Consider the following 15,118-nt stretch of genomic DNA (forward strand, 5'->3'; position numbering starts at 1 on the left):
ATACAATTAAGAATTATAAACTATTTTCAACTTTAGTATTGTTTGTTTGAATCTTCCCATTGATATCTTAGGACTGCAACTGGTCAGTCTCTAATTGGCATATGTGAATACTGTGCGTATTGCCTCGATATAACCTTTAATCCACAAGCATGGTTTCAAACAAACAATACTAAATGAATTTAAACTTTACCTCATCGCACAAGCAAGTGGCTATCAGGACTCACTGACCAAGTGGATAACGTGATGGCGTTTGAAGCGAAAATTACTAGGTTCGAGTCCCAGAGTGAACATCAACTCTGGTGGATGCAGGTACATCCAACTGACGAGTCCCATAATAGGATGAAGTGACGCGCATCAAACTGGATTCCACTGCTAACCACTATCCATCTTTGATTATTTTCAACTTTTTCCTCTATGCATAAACAATCATAAATTTAGAACAAATATTTTCATCTTGTCAATAATGAACTATAATTTGTCAATTGTTGTTTCATAAATCACATCTATTCAGTAGTATAGTACAATTTGAGCAAATAATTAACTGAAACACCCATAATTGAAAGTCAACAATTTTGTAAAAGTGTGAATATATATGTTCCTAACTATGTGTAGGCTGATGTAAGGCACCAAAATGGAAGCTGAAAAAGAAAAGACGACAGTGTAAAACTAAATCTAATATGATATGTAGTCTATTGAAATACTCTTCCTTGTGTTAATTGGATCAAGTTATGTTTATTCTTGGTCTAAACTTATAAGCAGGTGCCATAAAGAATTCGTTCCTTGTATCCTTTTGGCTTTTATTATGTATATTTCTGCTTGATTGATCTAGTTTTACTGATGCTGAACCATTTCCATGATTAATGAAAATATCCACTACATCACCATACTTTAACTGTTCTTTCATATCTGGTATAATCACATCAAATTTTAGTCTACTGTAATCTTCTTCATGGAATGCAATATCAATGGAATGACATAATTGTGTTGCATCACCCAATTCCATTTGACGTGTTTGCATTAATTCATAAGCTAAACGACAAATCTAAGAAAAATATCCATAAGATTAACCGTCATATATGAATTGTAAGGGTATTCATTGAGATGATTTAAAGATAATGAAAAGGATGAATAACAACTGAAAAAGAAAGCTCAGGATAGAGTTCGATGAAGAATGCTGGTAAGCGGCCTATGCTCCTTGACGAAGGGTATCAGCCGTAAGTAAGTAAGTAAGTAAGTAAGTAAGTAATCATCAAATTTTGTACTTTCATAGCTTAGGATTTTAAATGAAATTTTATAATTGTTGACTTAAATGTAAACAGATTCACCTTGGGATTGTAGAGATTGTTGAACTTTTTTAAAATCATGAACCGATCAAAGTTTGACTGCAACAGAAAATCTGTAAGCACTGGATGGCTGCGTTGTAGTAATATCGGACTCACTGGCAGTGAGCACCGAATATTGTGCAAGTAGGATTCGAACCCAGGACTAACGCTGCCCATTAGTGACTAGTTTCGAGAGGAAACACATTCAAAATAGCTTGACGATTAGTGAAACATTGCAATCAAAATTCCAGATATATATATATCAAGAACTGTTAATTGTTTCTTGACTAAACGTTTCAGAAATTTTTATTATTATATTATATTTATACACATTAATATTGATACAACGGGGTACCAGATACATATGCACCGCACAAATCTCATTCGATTTGTGTGAGGGCTGTGATACTGATCAGGTGCCCAAACTGAAGCAAGTGGTTTTCTTAAGGGGCCACACCCTGAGCCTTTGACCTAAAGATCTGATCCACAAGGCAGTGGAGCATCGTGAGGAGATGCAGTCCCATGGTAGCCAATGACCAACGATTGATTCATACACCATTTGTTCCATCTGGATACTGGAGTCCATGTGCATCATTGGTTTAGAATCAGGGTTTTCCAACTCCCAAATTATACAATCGACTAGCAAAACACCTTTACATTTCTCGATCATTATTGATGAATGATTCTCAATCTTGTAGTAATCATCACTGCATCTCTGTAAAACTGACGTGAACTGTTTATTCAACGTTATTTGTTTCATTCAAATTCCAGTCGAAACAAATAATGTAATATTGTAGATAAAAGTCAAATTATATTACTTACATTCGATGAAAATGTACACACCAAGAAATCTGTCATTGAAAGTGCAATAACGTCAATGATTGCATTATTCCATGAATTATATGTCTTTCGTATTTTTAAATCAGCTGAATGAGATCTACCTGGACTACCATATAGAATATAGTTAGGATGACTGTTAGGGAATTGTGTAAAAACATTTGGATCATCTGTTGCCAAATAAATACTTCGTTTAATTTGAATAGAGTTATTTCTTCTCATGGTTCTTTCAGAAATTGATCCCAATTTCTTACGATTTTTGTTCTGTTAGTTATGAAAATAACAAAATCAGATTTATTTTGTATAATGATAATGATAAGTTGGTTGGAAAATATTTCTTCTTCTTCTTCTTCTTCTTAAAATGCACAGTTTCTACTTATTCAAACAGAATTCTTAAGACTGTAAATAAGGTAACCTCTCCGTAACATGAAAATTCCATAGTTTAAATCATGGACTAAATTCAGTTGAATAGCAGTGGAAAACTAGGACAGATATTTCGTTCTATTATGAGACTATATTGCAATCCACATCAATGACTTCTTTAAAGAATAAACTCAATAAATTTAATGATCGCTAAGAAGAGCATAGCTTTTATGATATTGGGTTAGGATCAATTCCTGAAGGAAACATATCTACTGCCCTCTGGTTTTCAATGATTGTTAACCTGATGTCAACAATTAAACGCTTCAGATTCAAATCTACAATTGTAAGTGAATATTCCATAACATTTTTGCCAAACATGTTTACTAAGAAATTGTCCGCAAATAACCTTCAACTTTATTTAAATAAATCACTATTGTTTCTCATTGAACTGATATTTATAACACATCATGTACAATTAATCCTGTTTACTGTACTCGCTGTCTTGATCAATCGATCTCTCACCTACTCGTTTATTCGACCCGCACGTTCATTTCTTTTGCTTTACGGGCATTACTCTTTTATGCTTGCTTAAAGTGCTTGTAATTTTGGATATCTGTATGTGGTTCAATAATAAATACAATTAACACTTTGTATTCGCCTTCTGATTTATACACCGTTGGGGCGTTATCTAGTAACACTTATCAAGACGAACAATATCCGACGTTTAAGGAATATGTCGAATATTGACCACCACATATCATAACGTTGAATCGTTGTATGTTGAAATCCTAAAAATCTTTCAGAATAACATCAGTGCTTTACGACAAGTTTTTCACCTTTCCCTTCATACTTCAACAAATAAGCATAAATGCCAAAATTACATTACTCAATGAATCAGATTAAAGTAATGTAATAATTTTGACATTTATAAAACCTCAATTTCAAAACATGCCGACAACTCGTGAATTCACATTGTCGTGCCTGTCTAGTTTAGAATTCTGAATGATTTTTAAATGATTCAACTTTGTGTGGGCCAGACTAAACTTTATTGACGAGACAATCAGAAGCTTCCATTGGTTTTCAAGGTCACGGCGCTAAGTTCGGTACCTAATGCTTACGTACGGTCGGTTTACAACGGATTTTAGAGAAGACGTGATAATTCAGCGTCTACAAGAGTAGTGATCATAAGATTTTGGCGCGAAATTCAATTATCCATTTGGATAAATAGAGTTTTGGCATTATAGCTGTTGTCGGTTCGTGATGAAAGCCTTAAGTATAATTCCTAACCTTAACCATGAACTGTAAATCATAATTTGAATTATTCACACAGGTTTATAACCCTCATTTGGTCTTAGTTATTATGTTGACACTCTCAGGGTCACTTTAGCGTCGCTCAAAGGTCGTCCGTAAATTATAGTCTCACCATTAACCCTAAACCTTAACTCTAACCTTAAACCGTAAACCATGCCAATATACCAACAACATTGAAGCTATGCGGTCGAGGCTAAAAGAATTTTTTAGACCTTATCATGGTTTCAGAGGTCGACTACTATGGAGCCATATGGATGTGTTCCTGCATTGTATGCACTATGATTTTGGAACTTCTGAACCTATATCTGATTTTGAGAAGTTTTCGAGCCATGTAAAAGAACAGTATCCGCTTTAATTTTTTTAGTTTTGTATAATATATTTTTACTGTATACTCACTGTCTTCTGATTGGCTAATATTTCCCAAGGTCATTTAAGAGTCGTTCAAAGGTCGTCCATAAAGTTTAGTCTCGCCTATTGTGTGTGCTGTATTTTAATGATAACTTTACGCTGATATACTGGGGAGTTGAGCACATCACCATACATTCGTTAAAAAACATAATAAAGCTTGTTTGAATACGTTTTTTCAAATAATTTTGTAAAGTAAAGTGGTCATCACGGCGAAAGTTAAACGCTTTGATACCTTGATTGATAGTAGTCACCATCTCTCTACGAATTCGCTTTACAGGGTCATCCATAGAATTCTATCGCTCTTGACCTATGCTTCCGAAATCTATTCCTTTCATACCACAGAAAGCATGGAAACATACATCAATTGACTTCAATTGACTCATTATTGAATAAACAATCAGTTGATTTTAAATAACTGAGCTAATCTTATTGACTTACATGTCTCTTTGACATTATCAGGTGATTAGCATTTTGTCGATCAAAAAATTTATCCACTTGTTCCATGTACTCTGATAAGTTATGAAACTTAGCCTCCCGAATTATCTAAAAATAAAGTACAAGCGCAAGATGTGATCATTAGAATTTACCGTGATGTTCATCTTTTTCGAAATGATGGTATCCGTGATGACGAAAATTTGATCTGTTTAAAAGTGGTAGGGTTTACTATACAGACTATACATTCATCATAATCTAAAACAATTTATTGCAAAGTACATACAAATTGATCACCGCCATTTTAGTCAACATAAACTTGTGCGTCCAGCTGCATCCTAGCGGTCCATTGTATCCCATGCTTCCCTCCAGATGTTGACGTCTTCATGATCCAGTCGATCACCAGGAGAGAAAGGGCGAGAGTAAGCAAACTTGCATGACACCGGTTTTCACCTCGAACGAGTCTTTCAACCGTTCCCCAAGCATGATTTTGCGGTTTAATCCATCATAGGAATTCCGTATGATATTGACTATCTTCTCAGGCACGCCGTAGTGTCGAAGAAGCCGCCATAGTGTTGTCCAGTCCACGCTATCAAATACTTTCTCGTAGTCCAATGAAGTTGATGTGGAGTGATGAATTCCACTAAATTGATTGTTCCACAATGATCCGTAGAGTTGCGATTTGGTCTGTAAACGATCGATCATTACGGAATCCAGTCTGTTGGTCTCAAAGTTGGGCGTCTGCGGAGTCCCTCATTCTGTTTAACAATACTCTGTTGAAGAGTTTTCCTGGTACTGAAAGAAGAGTGATTCCTCTGTAGTCATAACATTTGCTGAGATAGCCTTTCTTTGGTATTTTGATCAGAAGTCCTTCTTTCCAGTCTGTTGGTACTTGTTCTTCATCACAAATCTTACTGAAGAAAATTTGGAGTACCTTTGCAGTTGCTGCTACATCTGCTTTCAGTGCCCCTACCGGAATGTTTTCTGGTCCTGCTGCTTTGCCGCTCTTGATTTGTCTGATGGCCATGCTGATTTCTTCAATTGTTGATGGGCCATCATCGATTGAGAGGTCCGTAGGTGCTGCTTTGATGTTAGGTGGGTCCAGTGAAGCCGGTCAATTCAAAAGTTCTTTGAAGTGTTCTACCCACCTGTCCCTTGTTCTTCAATTTTGGTCATTACCTTGCCTTCCTTTCTTTTTACGGGTTGTTCTGGTTTACGGTAATTTCCAGAGAGTTTCTTTGTTGTGCCACACAGTTGTCTCATGTTTCCTTCTTTTGCAGCCTTTTCCGTCATCATTGTTAGATGTTCCACCTATTTAAATTTGTCGGTTCTGATGCTACTCTTCACTTGCTTGTTTACTTCTGTGTATTCAGCTTGTGCCTTGGCTTTCTCTGCTCTTCTTGTTCCTCCTTTCTTCAATGTTATGCGGTGTATCAACAATGATCCATTCCTTATGGTAGTGAATTTTGTCGCCCAGATCCTCATGACATGTTGAAGGAATTGCCTCTTTTATCCCTTTTCAGTTGCTCTCCATATTAGTTCCCTCTCCATTGAGTAGATCATGAAAGGCCTGGAACTTATTGTTGAGGGCTATCTTGTATCTATTGAGTTTGTTCATATTCCGAAGAAAAGCCGTATTAAACTTTTGTGATGTTGTTCGCCTCATTGTCCAGTGCTTCTTAAGTTTTGATTTCATCTTGGCGATCAGCAAGTGATGATTTGATGCTATATCAGCTCTTCTCCTGGTTCTCACATCCTCCATCGTCCTTCTGAACGTTTTGTTGATGCAGATGTGGTCGATTTGGTTCTGTGTAGTGTGGTCCGGTAAAGTCCATGTGGTTTTGTGAATGCGTTTCTGTGTGAATATAGTGCCGCCTATGACCAGTTTATTGAAGGCACATATGTTCGCAAATCTCTCTCCATTTTCATTCCTCTCTCCCAGTCCATGTTCTCCCATGACGTCTTTGTATCCAGAGTTGTCTATTCCAACCTTGTCATTTAGATCTCCCATCAGAATGGTCAGGTCCTTTGTTGGGCACTTCTCGACGATCGACTGCAGCCTATCTTAGAATTGGTCTTTAACGTCTTCACCATAGTCGTTGGTAGGCTCATAGCATTGGACGACGTTTATTGTAATGCCCTCTTTCTTTGTTTTGAAGGAGGCTTTGATGATCCTTGGTCCATGAGATTCCCATCTTATAAGTGCATTTCGTGTTTGTTTGGACAGCATGCAACTCCTTGTGCATGTGAGGCATTTCCTTCTTCAAGGCTGGAGTATAATAGAAGCTCTCCTGAAGCTAATCGTTGTTGTCCAACCTGCATCCAATGTGCTTCACTGGTTCAAAGTACCTCCAGGTAGTATCTCCTCGTTTCTGGAGCAATTCGGAAGACACTTCCGGTCTTCCACATTGTTTGGATGTTCTATGTACCTATAAAAATTGTTGCTCTGGTTATTAGAAGGGGCATCGGTCTCGTGACTTCCGAAGTAACTCGGCTTTCATCGTGAGGTTTCATAACTCTAGTAAATGAAGAGCTTCTGACTCCCAGGGCAGAGTTTGAATAGTTTTAATAATTTTTTCTGGTTAGCGGTTTTTTAGCGAGTTAGTTTTCTGCGGAATGGGGTCGTTAACCCCATATACAACCCTCCTCTTTTATCCGGGTTTAGGACCGGCAGTAGCCCCCAGAGGGGCTATAGGTGGAGAAATAAAAGTATATTTTAGATACGTACTGTAATGGATCTACTCATGTTTACGTCTTGATATACAGCAACATGTGAAGGCAGAAAATAAACATGTTTTCAAACATAGTACTGAACTTTGGGGTACTTGTACCACGTTACCAGCCGAAATGTGAATATTTGGGACACTTCTCCTCCCAAGATATATCCTGAAGAACAACAATACACCAGTGGTCAGTAGACTAATAGTTTGATGTTTAGAATCTATACAGAAAGCCAATCGGTAACGCTTAACAGACTTACTTGCATGGAATAATATCACGAATTGTTTATTTCATTCAAACATCTGATTAAAAGATAAACCCCGAACCTTCGCTAAACCAAATATATCGAAATCAACCAAATCTGTCAACCAGTATTCCATTGACAAAGATGATGATTTCTGAATGACAAACCCAATTTTTAAACGTATTTCAATCCAAAAACAAAACTACTACAACAAACTGAAAACTTGCCTTACATTCTGAACATGCACTGCCAAGATTCTGAACAATTAACAATAAAGTGCATCATACCATATTCTAACGAGGTATATAAACAAACACCAACCTTATCAGTACGTCTGATATGCACACCAACAACAGGATCACCACTCATTTTGAAGCTCTTCAAGGTTGCATTGATTAATTGTGCAAATTGTGGCCTTGGACGCAAAATATAGGCTGCTAGTTGACCAGCAAACCAAACATATGGTGCCTCATGTAAACGTAATAATTCTGCATTCATATTTATGGGTAGAACATTTGGCAACAAGTTATGTATGTGACCATATCGAAGACGAGGACATTGGATGTTATCTGAAGTAAAGAATAGAACGAAAATATTCATTAAACATGATAAATTGTATATCGAGTGTCTACTAACCAAAGATAATAACTGATTTGTGAGTCAGAACTTGACTCCATAATAAAAAGTGATTGAGCGAGATTCTATCAATATTAGGACGAACAATAGGACATGAAATTTTGCTAATAATAAGGTGCAGGTACATCCAGCTGACGAGTCCCAAATAGGACGAAGTGACGCGCGTCAAACTGGATTCCACTGCTAGTCACTATCCATCTCTGCTTACCATGCTTGTGAATTAAGGCTATATCGAAGCAATACGCACAGTATGCATATATGCCAATTAGAGACTGACCAGTTGCAGTCCTAACACATCAATGGGAAGATTCAAACAAACAATACTAAGTGAATTTAAAATTCACCCCATCGCACAAGCAAGTGGCTATCAGGACTCAATGGCCGAGTGGATAACGCGATGGCGTTTGAAGCGAAAGGTATTGGGTTCGAGTCTCAGAGTGAACATCAACTCTACTGGATGCAGGTACATCCAACTGACAAGTCCCAAATAGGACGAAGTGACGAGCATCAAACTGGATTCCACTGCTAGTCACTATCCAGGTATGTTTACACGTTCTTTTATGTAAATAGTATACAGCGCTATGTTACTTGATGGGTTCTTGTGAATGGTTTGCAGTATTTCTTCTTTTTTTTCAAAAGATAATTGAAAATGTTCCACTAAATAGTTCAAGACAATCATAAAGATCTGACAATTACAAGAAATCGATAATAAATATTATCGTTTACAAACCTGATCTACCATTTGTATCCAGATGACTACATTTCTCAGAAAGTGGAAGTGTGTTCTGATGAAGCCATTTTCGAAAAATATCTCCAGGAGGATGATTCTTCACTATTAAAACTCGATCATTTTCAAAAGCCAATTGTAAACAATACATGAGTTGATGCATGGAACAACCAAATCCACATAAATTAGTATAGTCAAATGTTACATATTTGGCCATTTTACAATCTGCAGGATTCTATTTATAGAAGATAACAGGGTAAAATACAAGTTTTTCGATTGAATAATAATAAACACATTGTGAGCGTTACTAACAAAAATATCATAGATACAATCATCATAATAATTTAAAGGTTAATATTGTTTGTCAATAATATACACCATATATAGTTTGGGTAGACGCGTGTTTTGTCCTATTTGGGACTTGTCAGTTAGATGTACCTGCATCTAGCAGAGTTGATGTTCACTCTGGGACTCGAACCCAGTACAGGTACATCCAGCTGACGAGTCCCGAATAGGAAGAAACACGCGTTCTGGATTCCACTGTTAGCCACTATCCATCTTTGCCTATCATGCTTGTGAATTAAGGCTATATCGAATCAATACGCACAGTATGCACATATGCCAATTAGAGACTGACCAGTTGCAGTCCTAACACATCAATGGGAAGATTCAAACAAACAATACTGAATGAATTTTTCTCACTAAATTCTGTTAACCATGGAACAAACAGTTAATTTGAAGGGGTTTTGTGGAGATTTCTGTATTTTTCAAAGTTGAAATCATGAGTCAATTGAAGCTAGATCACCATGAAAAACCTGGAAGCACTGGACGGCCATTTCGTCCTATTATGGGACAATCAAATGTATTAAGGTACAAATTACAGACTATCTCACTAAATTCTGTTAACCATAGAACAAACAGTTAATTTGCAAATTAACAACCAGTCGTCTTAATCTTCACTATTCCTTCTGTAAATATCAATCCATCTTCTTTAATTTCATTGTTTGTGCATTTTCCTACCGATTGCGTTTTATTTCAGTTCGTTCCTTATTGGTCTTCTGCCAAAATATATATTCTATGTTTAACCATTACCATATACTACTTATATGGATATAAGTAGACCACACTACAACATGACTATAGTGAACTATTTAATCCATTCTTGAATATTCTCATATTGTCTCGTAGGTGACAGTACAAAATGTTTGGCTAAGGGGTTCAGACAGAATCATAGATAACCAGATCGGTATCAGATTTTTTCATATATCTCTTCTAAGCTTTTGTATTTACAGATAGTGGAATAAAATACATGCCAGTCAGGTGAATGACGTAATCTTGATCTCAGCTGAGTTGACTTATGGTGGATGAGTTGTTGTTCACTGTTCGTTCTATGCAAAATAGGCCTTATAAGTATTTCAGGGGGAATCAAATATCATTTCACAGGTCTTAATCAATTCCGCACTTTTGTAGAAATTTAACAATTTGATATATAGTCGAAAGTGGTAAGAAATAAGTAATCGATTCTAACCTGTTGCTCTTGAATCTTCTTCTGTAGTCTCTGTGAAAGCTTATTTAAGCCAATCATTCGGATTTGTGAAAATCCATCTAATTGACCTAATTTGTTAAGAATAATTTCCAAATGTAAAATAATTTCCTCCACATTCTGTCGATAGCGAATTAATGATGCTTGAATAGATGAAACTGTTTCATTATTCAAATCCTTATGATGAAGTCCTTGTAATTGGATAGAAATGCTGTGTAAATTGGTCAAAGTATTCTGTGCTTCATGTAAGTAGTTCAAAGCACGACGTCTAAGTGTTTCATGGGAAATACCAATCCGATTTACATCTGAAATCAAAATATTCACGGTAAATATTTCTCCTTATTGGAAATCAAATGAACATTTATTACTTACTTACTTACGCCTTTTACTCCTCGTCGAGGAGCATAGGCCGCTCACCAGCATTCTCCATCCAACTCTGTCCTGAGCCTTCCTTTCCAGTTGCTGTTCATCCTTTTCATATCTGCTTCTATTTCCCGGCGTAATGTGTTCTTTGGCCTTCCTCTTTTCCGCTTCCCCTCCGGATTCCAAGTTAGGGATTGCCTTGTAATGCAGTTTGGTGATTTCCTTAATGTATGTCCGATCCACTTCCAACGTCTTTTCCTAATTTCCTCTTTCTTAACTGTAAATGAACATTTATACTGTAGTGAATGAGAACACTAGTGGGGACTATCTTATTAAATTCTGATAACCATCAATCGTCTTAATCTTAACTGTTCGTTCTGCAAATATCAGTACATCTTCTCTGATTTCATTATTCATGCATTTTCATACCGATTGTGCTTCATTTCTCTTCCTTCCTTATCGATCTTCTGCCAAAATACATTCTATGTCTGACTATCACCATATACTACTTATGAACCACACCACAATACTACTCCATCTTTTCATTTGATCAACAGTGATATATACCAGTCAAATCAATTATATTTGTTCATTACATAATCCTGACTAGGTATAGATCATATAATCATTCATGAGACACAAGTGCACAATGATTTTCTCATGATTATTGTTGAAGCGATCATGAAAGACTCAGGAAACATTAAGAAGCACTTTATCCAATCAGCGTTTGACTAGACGTTTATCTAGAAACATCATGCAAGTGAAAAGTCACATTGAGAGTTTTTGGTTGACTGTTTACTACACTGATACTATGTTTAGTAGTATTCCGGGATTTTCAGGAAAACCCAAGGTTGGATGAAAGTATGAATCATAATAAGAAAAGCCTTTAGATATTTATATTCATTACATAACATACTTCTTCAAGTACCAACTAGCGCTGCTAGGGTAAGAAATAGCCAATCAGCATGTCTCAACATAATCCTGTACGGAACATGCCGTAAACCAATCTATATTAGGCTAACACATTCTCTTTGAGCAGATTCGTAGGATCTGGTGTTAGGGTGTACCTGTTTTCGATTTGTTCACCTACTAGGCAATAACGAAGTGGTGTCACACTTTGTTTGGATACATACTGACCTGCATGGAACATGCCTTAATCCAAACTATATCCCACTAACAAACATATTTATTATTGAGTCTCTCTCTACCCAGTGCTCAATTCGTTTGAAACCACCACGTCCAACCTTGGTATTGGTAGTGTAAAATCAGCTTGGAATTCCTATGAACTCATAAGATATACTTCCGGATAGGATTAACGGAGAGACTATGTAACTTTAGATGAGTTGTTTGAAAATGCGTTGCTAACAGTTGCACTATCGAGAACGAGAACACAAATGGGGATAACCAAATTTACTTGAATACAAAATTACAGCATTTCTTATTAACAGAAGGTGTTTTGTTGAGATCATGAGTAAATTGAAGCTAGACCACCATGAGAAACCTGGAAGCACTGAACAGTAGTTTCGTTCTATTAAGGGACTCCTCAGAAGTGCTTCCAGGTTTTCTATGGTGGTCTAGCTTCAATCGACTCATGATCTCAACTAGTAAAATTACCATAATATCCAAAAAACCCTTCTGATATTTACCAACATATGCTCACTAGTGACTGGCTTCAAAAGATATTTTCTGGAGTTCTAGTGAAACGTAGTGACCAGTGTAGTACAACCACGTATGGGTTCGAATCTAGCGGGGCGGGATCGCGCACTGCTGAGGGGTCCCAAAACTGGGCGAAGCGGCCGTCCAGTGCTTCTAGGATTTTCATGGTGGGCTAGCTTCAATTGACTAAAATTTCCTAATAAAACCTGAGAACCACACAGTAAATTCTTCATTTGTAAAATGTTAGTTAATTGTCTCAAACTTAACTGTACCTTCGTTTCCACACAAACCACTCCCTATTATCGTTCTCTCTTCTTCTATATTTTTAACCTTCTGCTGCCAGACATTTCACTTTCGATTGATGATACATACTACTTATATCTGTCGACATCAGTTTTATTTTGACCTATGAACTATTATTATATGATTTACTATTCTTAAGGTATGCCTTGTCTATCACTTACTATCTTCCTTATTCACAGCCACATTTGTTTAAATATTGTACTAATGTTGTTTCCTATTTAATGGTACAATGTGGTCTGTCTGTTTGGTATATAAATCTGGTGTTTGAATGAAACAATGATTCTTTTTTATTGATGACCGTTTTCATTTTGATTTCCAAATGCAGTACATTCGTTCGTGTTCATCTAATACTTCTTCATTAAATTTCGTTGTTCTTGGATTTACTAGTGCATACTGCAATTCAAACACTCTTATACATCACATTGGCATCGCGATGTAGCCTGTGATAGAATGATCGAACATACACTTAGATTTTAATACTTTTCAGGATTACATGGTGAGGTTCAAAATCTGGACAATGACCAATGCAGAGATTGAGGATTTCAATATCGTGACTCATTTCCTTACGTTCATCGGAAAAGAAGCATATAGCCTAATAAAGACTTTGGCATTAGCAGAAAAGCTGATTTCACTCTCTCATGCAACTCTCATGCAACTAATGCTGGACCATGTAAAGTACACAAATTTCGAATGCCGTAAAAGAAAACAACTAGATAATAAGGTTCGCCAGAACATCGGGAATTTCACCACGTTACTACGTCGTCGCAGTCCAATACGTAAACAGGGCTATTCAGAGAACCTAACCGGCTGAGCTAGGCGGGAAGCAGGACTGATATGTACTCTAGACCGCTCGCTCAAGTTTTATGCATTTTGATCTGATTGGTAAAACACTACTCTCTAGTTGGCGGTGTTATCACGTTATACACTAGTACGGCATCCAGGCCGCAAGTTGGAACACATTTCATATAAGTTACTTCGTTCAATTTATGCAACACATAATCCAGAGTCATTTATTCAATTTAATATATTATTACATTATTACTTCACATCCCGGCACTACACATACTTATGACGATTGTCAGTGATTCAATTTCATTTTATCTATGATATCGGCTGAATGTTAATCCTTTCAAAAACTATTAAGATTAACTAAAAGAAGGTAGACAAATGTTTATAGGAGTTTGTTCCTTTCCATACATAAAGATGTGGTGATAGCCACAGAAACCTAATGAGTTGAGATTTGTAACCAACTTACATATATTTTATAATGATAGAATCGTTCTTGGATAAGTCTTCACTGTCAACTTGAACTTCACAACCATCTCAACTATGTGATTAGACGTCTGGATAGATTTGACATTCATCTCAGTTAGTTAATAAAAATTAACCCATTCTCAATCCAAAGTCAATCTATACATCAATATGCATAGAGATGATATTTTTTTTAATCTGATGGGTCAATTTGAATTTATTTTCAATATGGCTTTCTTATCTTCTCTCTCATCTCCATGTCTTTCGGACAGTTAAAGTATAAAGTTTTGCTCTGTATCAAGATATACTGGACAATATCTAGTATTGTTGAAGATACTAGATACTCAGAACTCACTTGATAAACGTCTTATTTTTGTAATTTTATTATGGAAATTTAAATTTCCTGTTTTCACGCCAAAGCGCCCATTGACCTTAAATGTCATTGGTTCGCTGTCTTTCTCAATATGATATTTTGTAACGTTTCCCGAGGACATTTTCATTCTGTGTAAAGAAGCTCGAGTTGTGCCTGTTGTAATTCGTACTTCTGGCTGCTTGTGAAATACGTTTTCCCTCACCCAAACCTACATTCATCTTTCTAGTTAGCAAAGCTGGAATGCATCCAAATAATTAGCTTATTTGGTCATTTTATCGCTGAGTTTTCGTCCCGTTAGTGAATTAGGTGAACTCATAATCTCTTCAAACATAACAAGTATTTAACAGCATTGTCGGTGGAATTAGGAGGCGAATTCTACCACTTTTAAATAAAAACGCTTAGGTTATAAGAATATGCAAACACTAATTAACAGAATTAGCGGGAAAGTTCATTCAGAAGATACTGAAACAGATTATGATACCGTATAGTGAAAAAAATACATACAAAGTTGAGTGGTTCTTGTTGTATCTACCACAAATTTCTATCAACTGATAAGATTGACATTCATAATTCAATGAACCAAATCCATAACCAAATGAAAATGAACGAAGATGTCATCTACGACAAT

At 36.3% G+C, this 15,118-nt stretch overlaps 1 protein-coding gene across 1 annotated transcript in view; it reads right to left on the reverse strand.

The window, feature by feature from the left end:
- Positions 1 to 721: 721 nt before the first annotated feature.
- Smp_030650 (unnamed protein product) overlaps positions 722 to 15,118 on the reverse strand; it is a gene marked incomplete at both ends in the record, with an annotated part of 22,095 nt that continues 7,698 nt past the window's right edge. Inside the window, 5 exons of the mRNA XM_018791350.1 lie at positions 722 to 1,042; positions 2,145 to 2,373; positions 7,871 to 8,207; positions 9,005 to 9,236; positions 10,530 to 10,849. Coding sequence (XP_018645488.1) covers positions 722 to 1,042; positions 2,145 to 2,373; positions 7,871 to 8,207; positions 9,005 to 9,236; positions 10,530 to 10,849 — 1,439 coding nt within the window. The remainder of the gene's footprint in view (positions 1,043 to 2,144; positions 2,374 to 7,870; positions 8,208 to 9,004; positions 9,237 to 10,529; positions 10,850 to 15,118) is intronic.

The sequence above is a fragment of the Schistosoma mansoni genome, assembly GCF_000237925.1.
Source record: "Schistosoma mansoni, WGS project CABG00000000 data, chromosome 3 unplaced supercontig 0083, strain Puerto Rico, whole genome shotgun sequence".
NCBI classification, from domain to species: domain Eukaryota; kingdom Metazoa; phylum Platyhelminthes; class Trematoda; order Strigeidida; family Schistosomatidae; genus Schistosoma; species Schistosoma mansoni.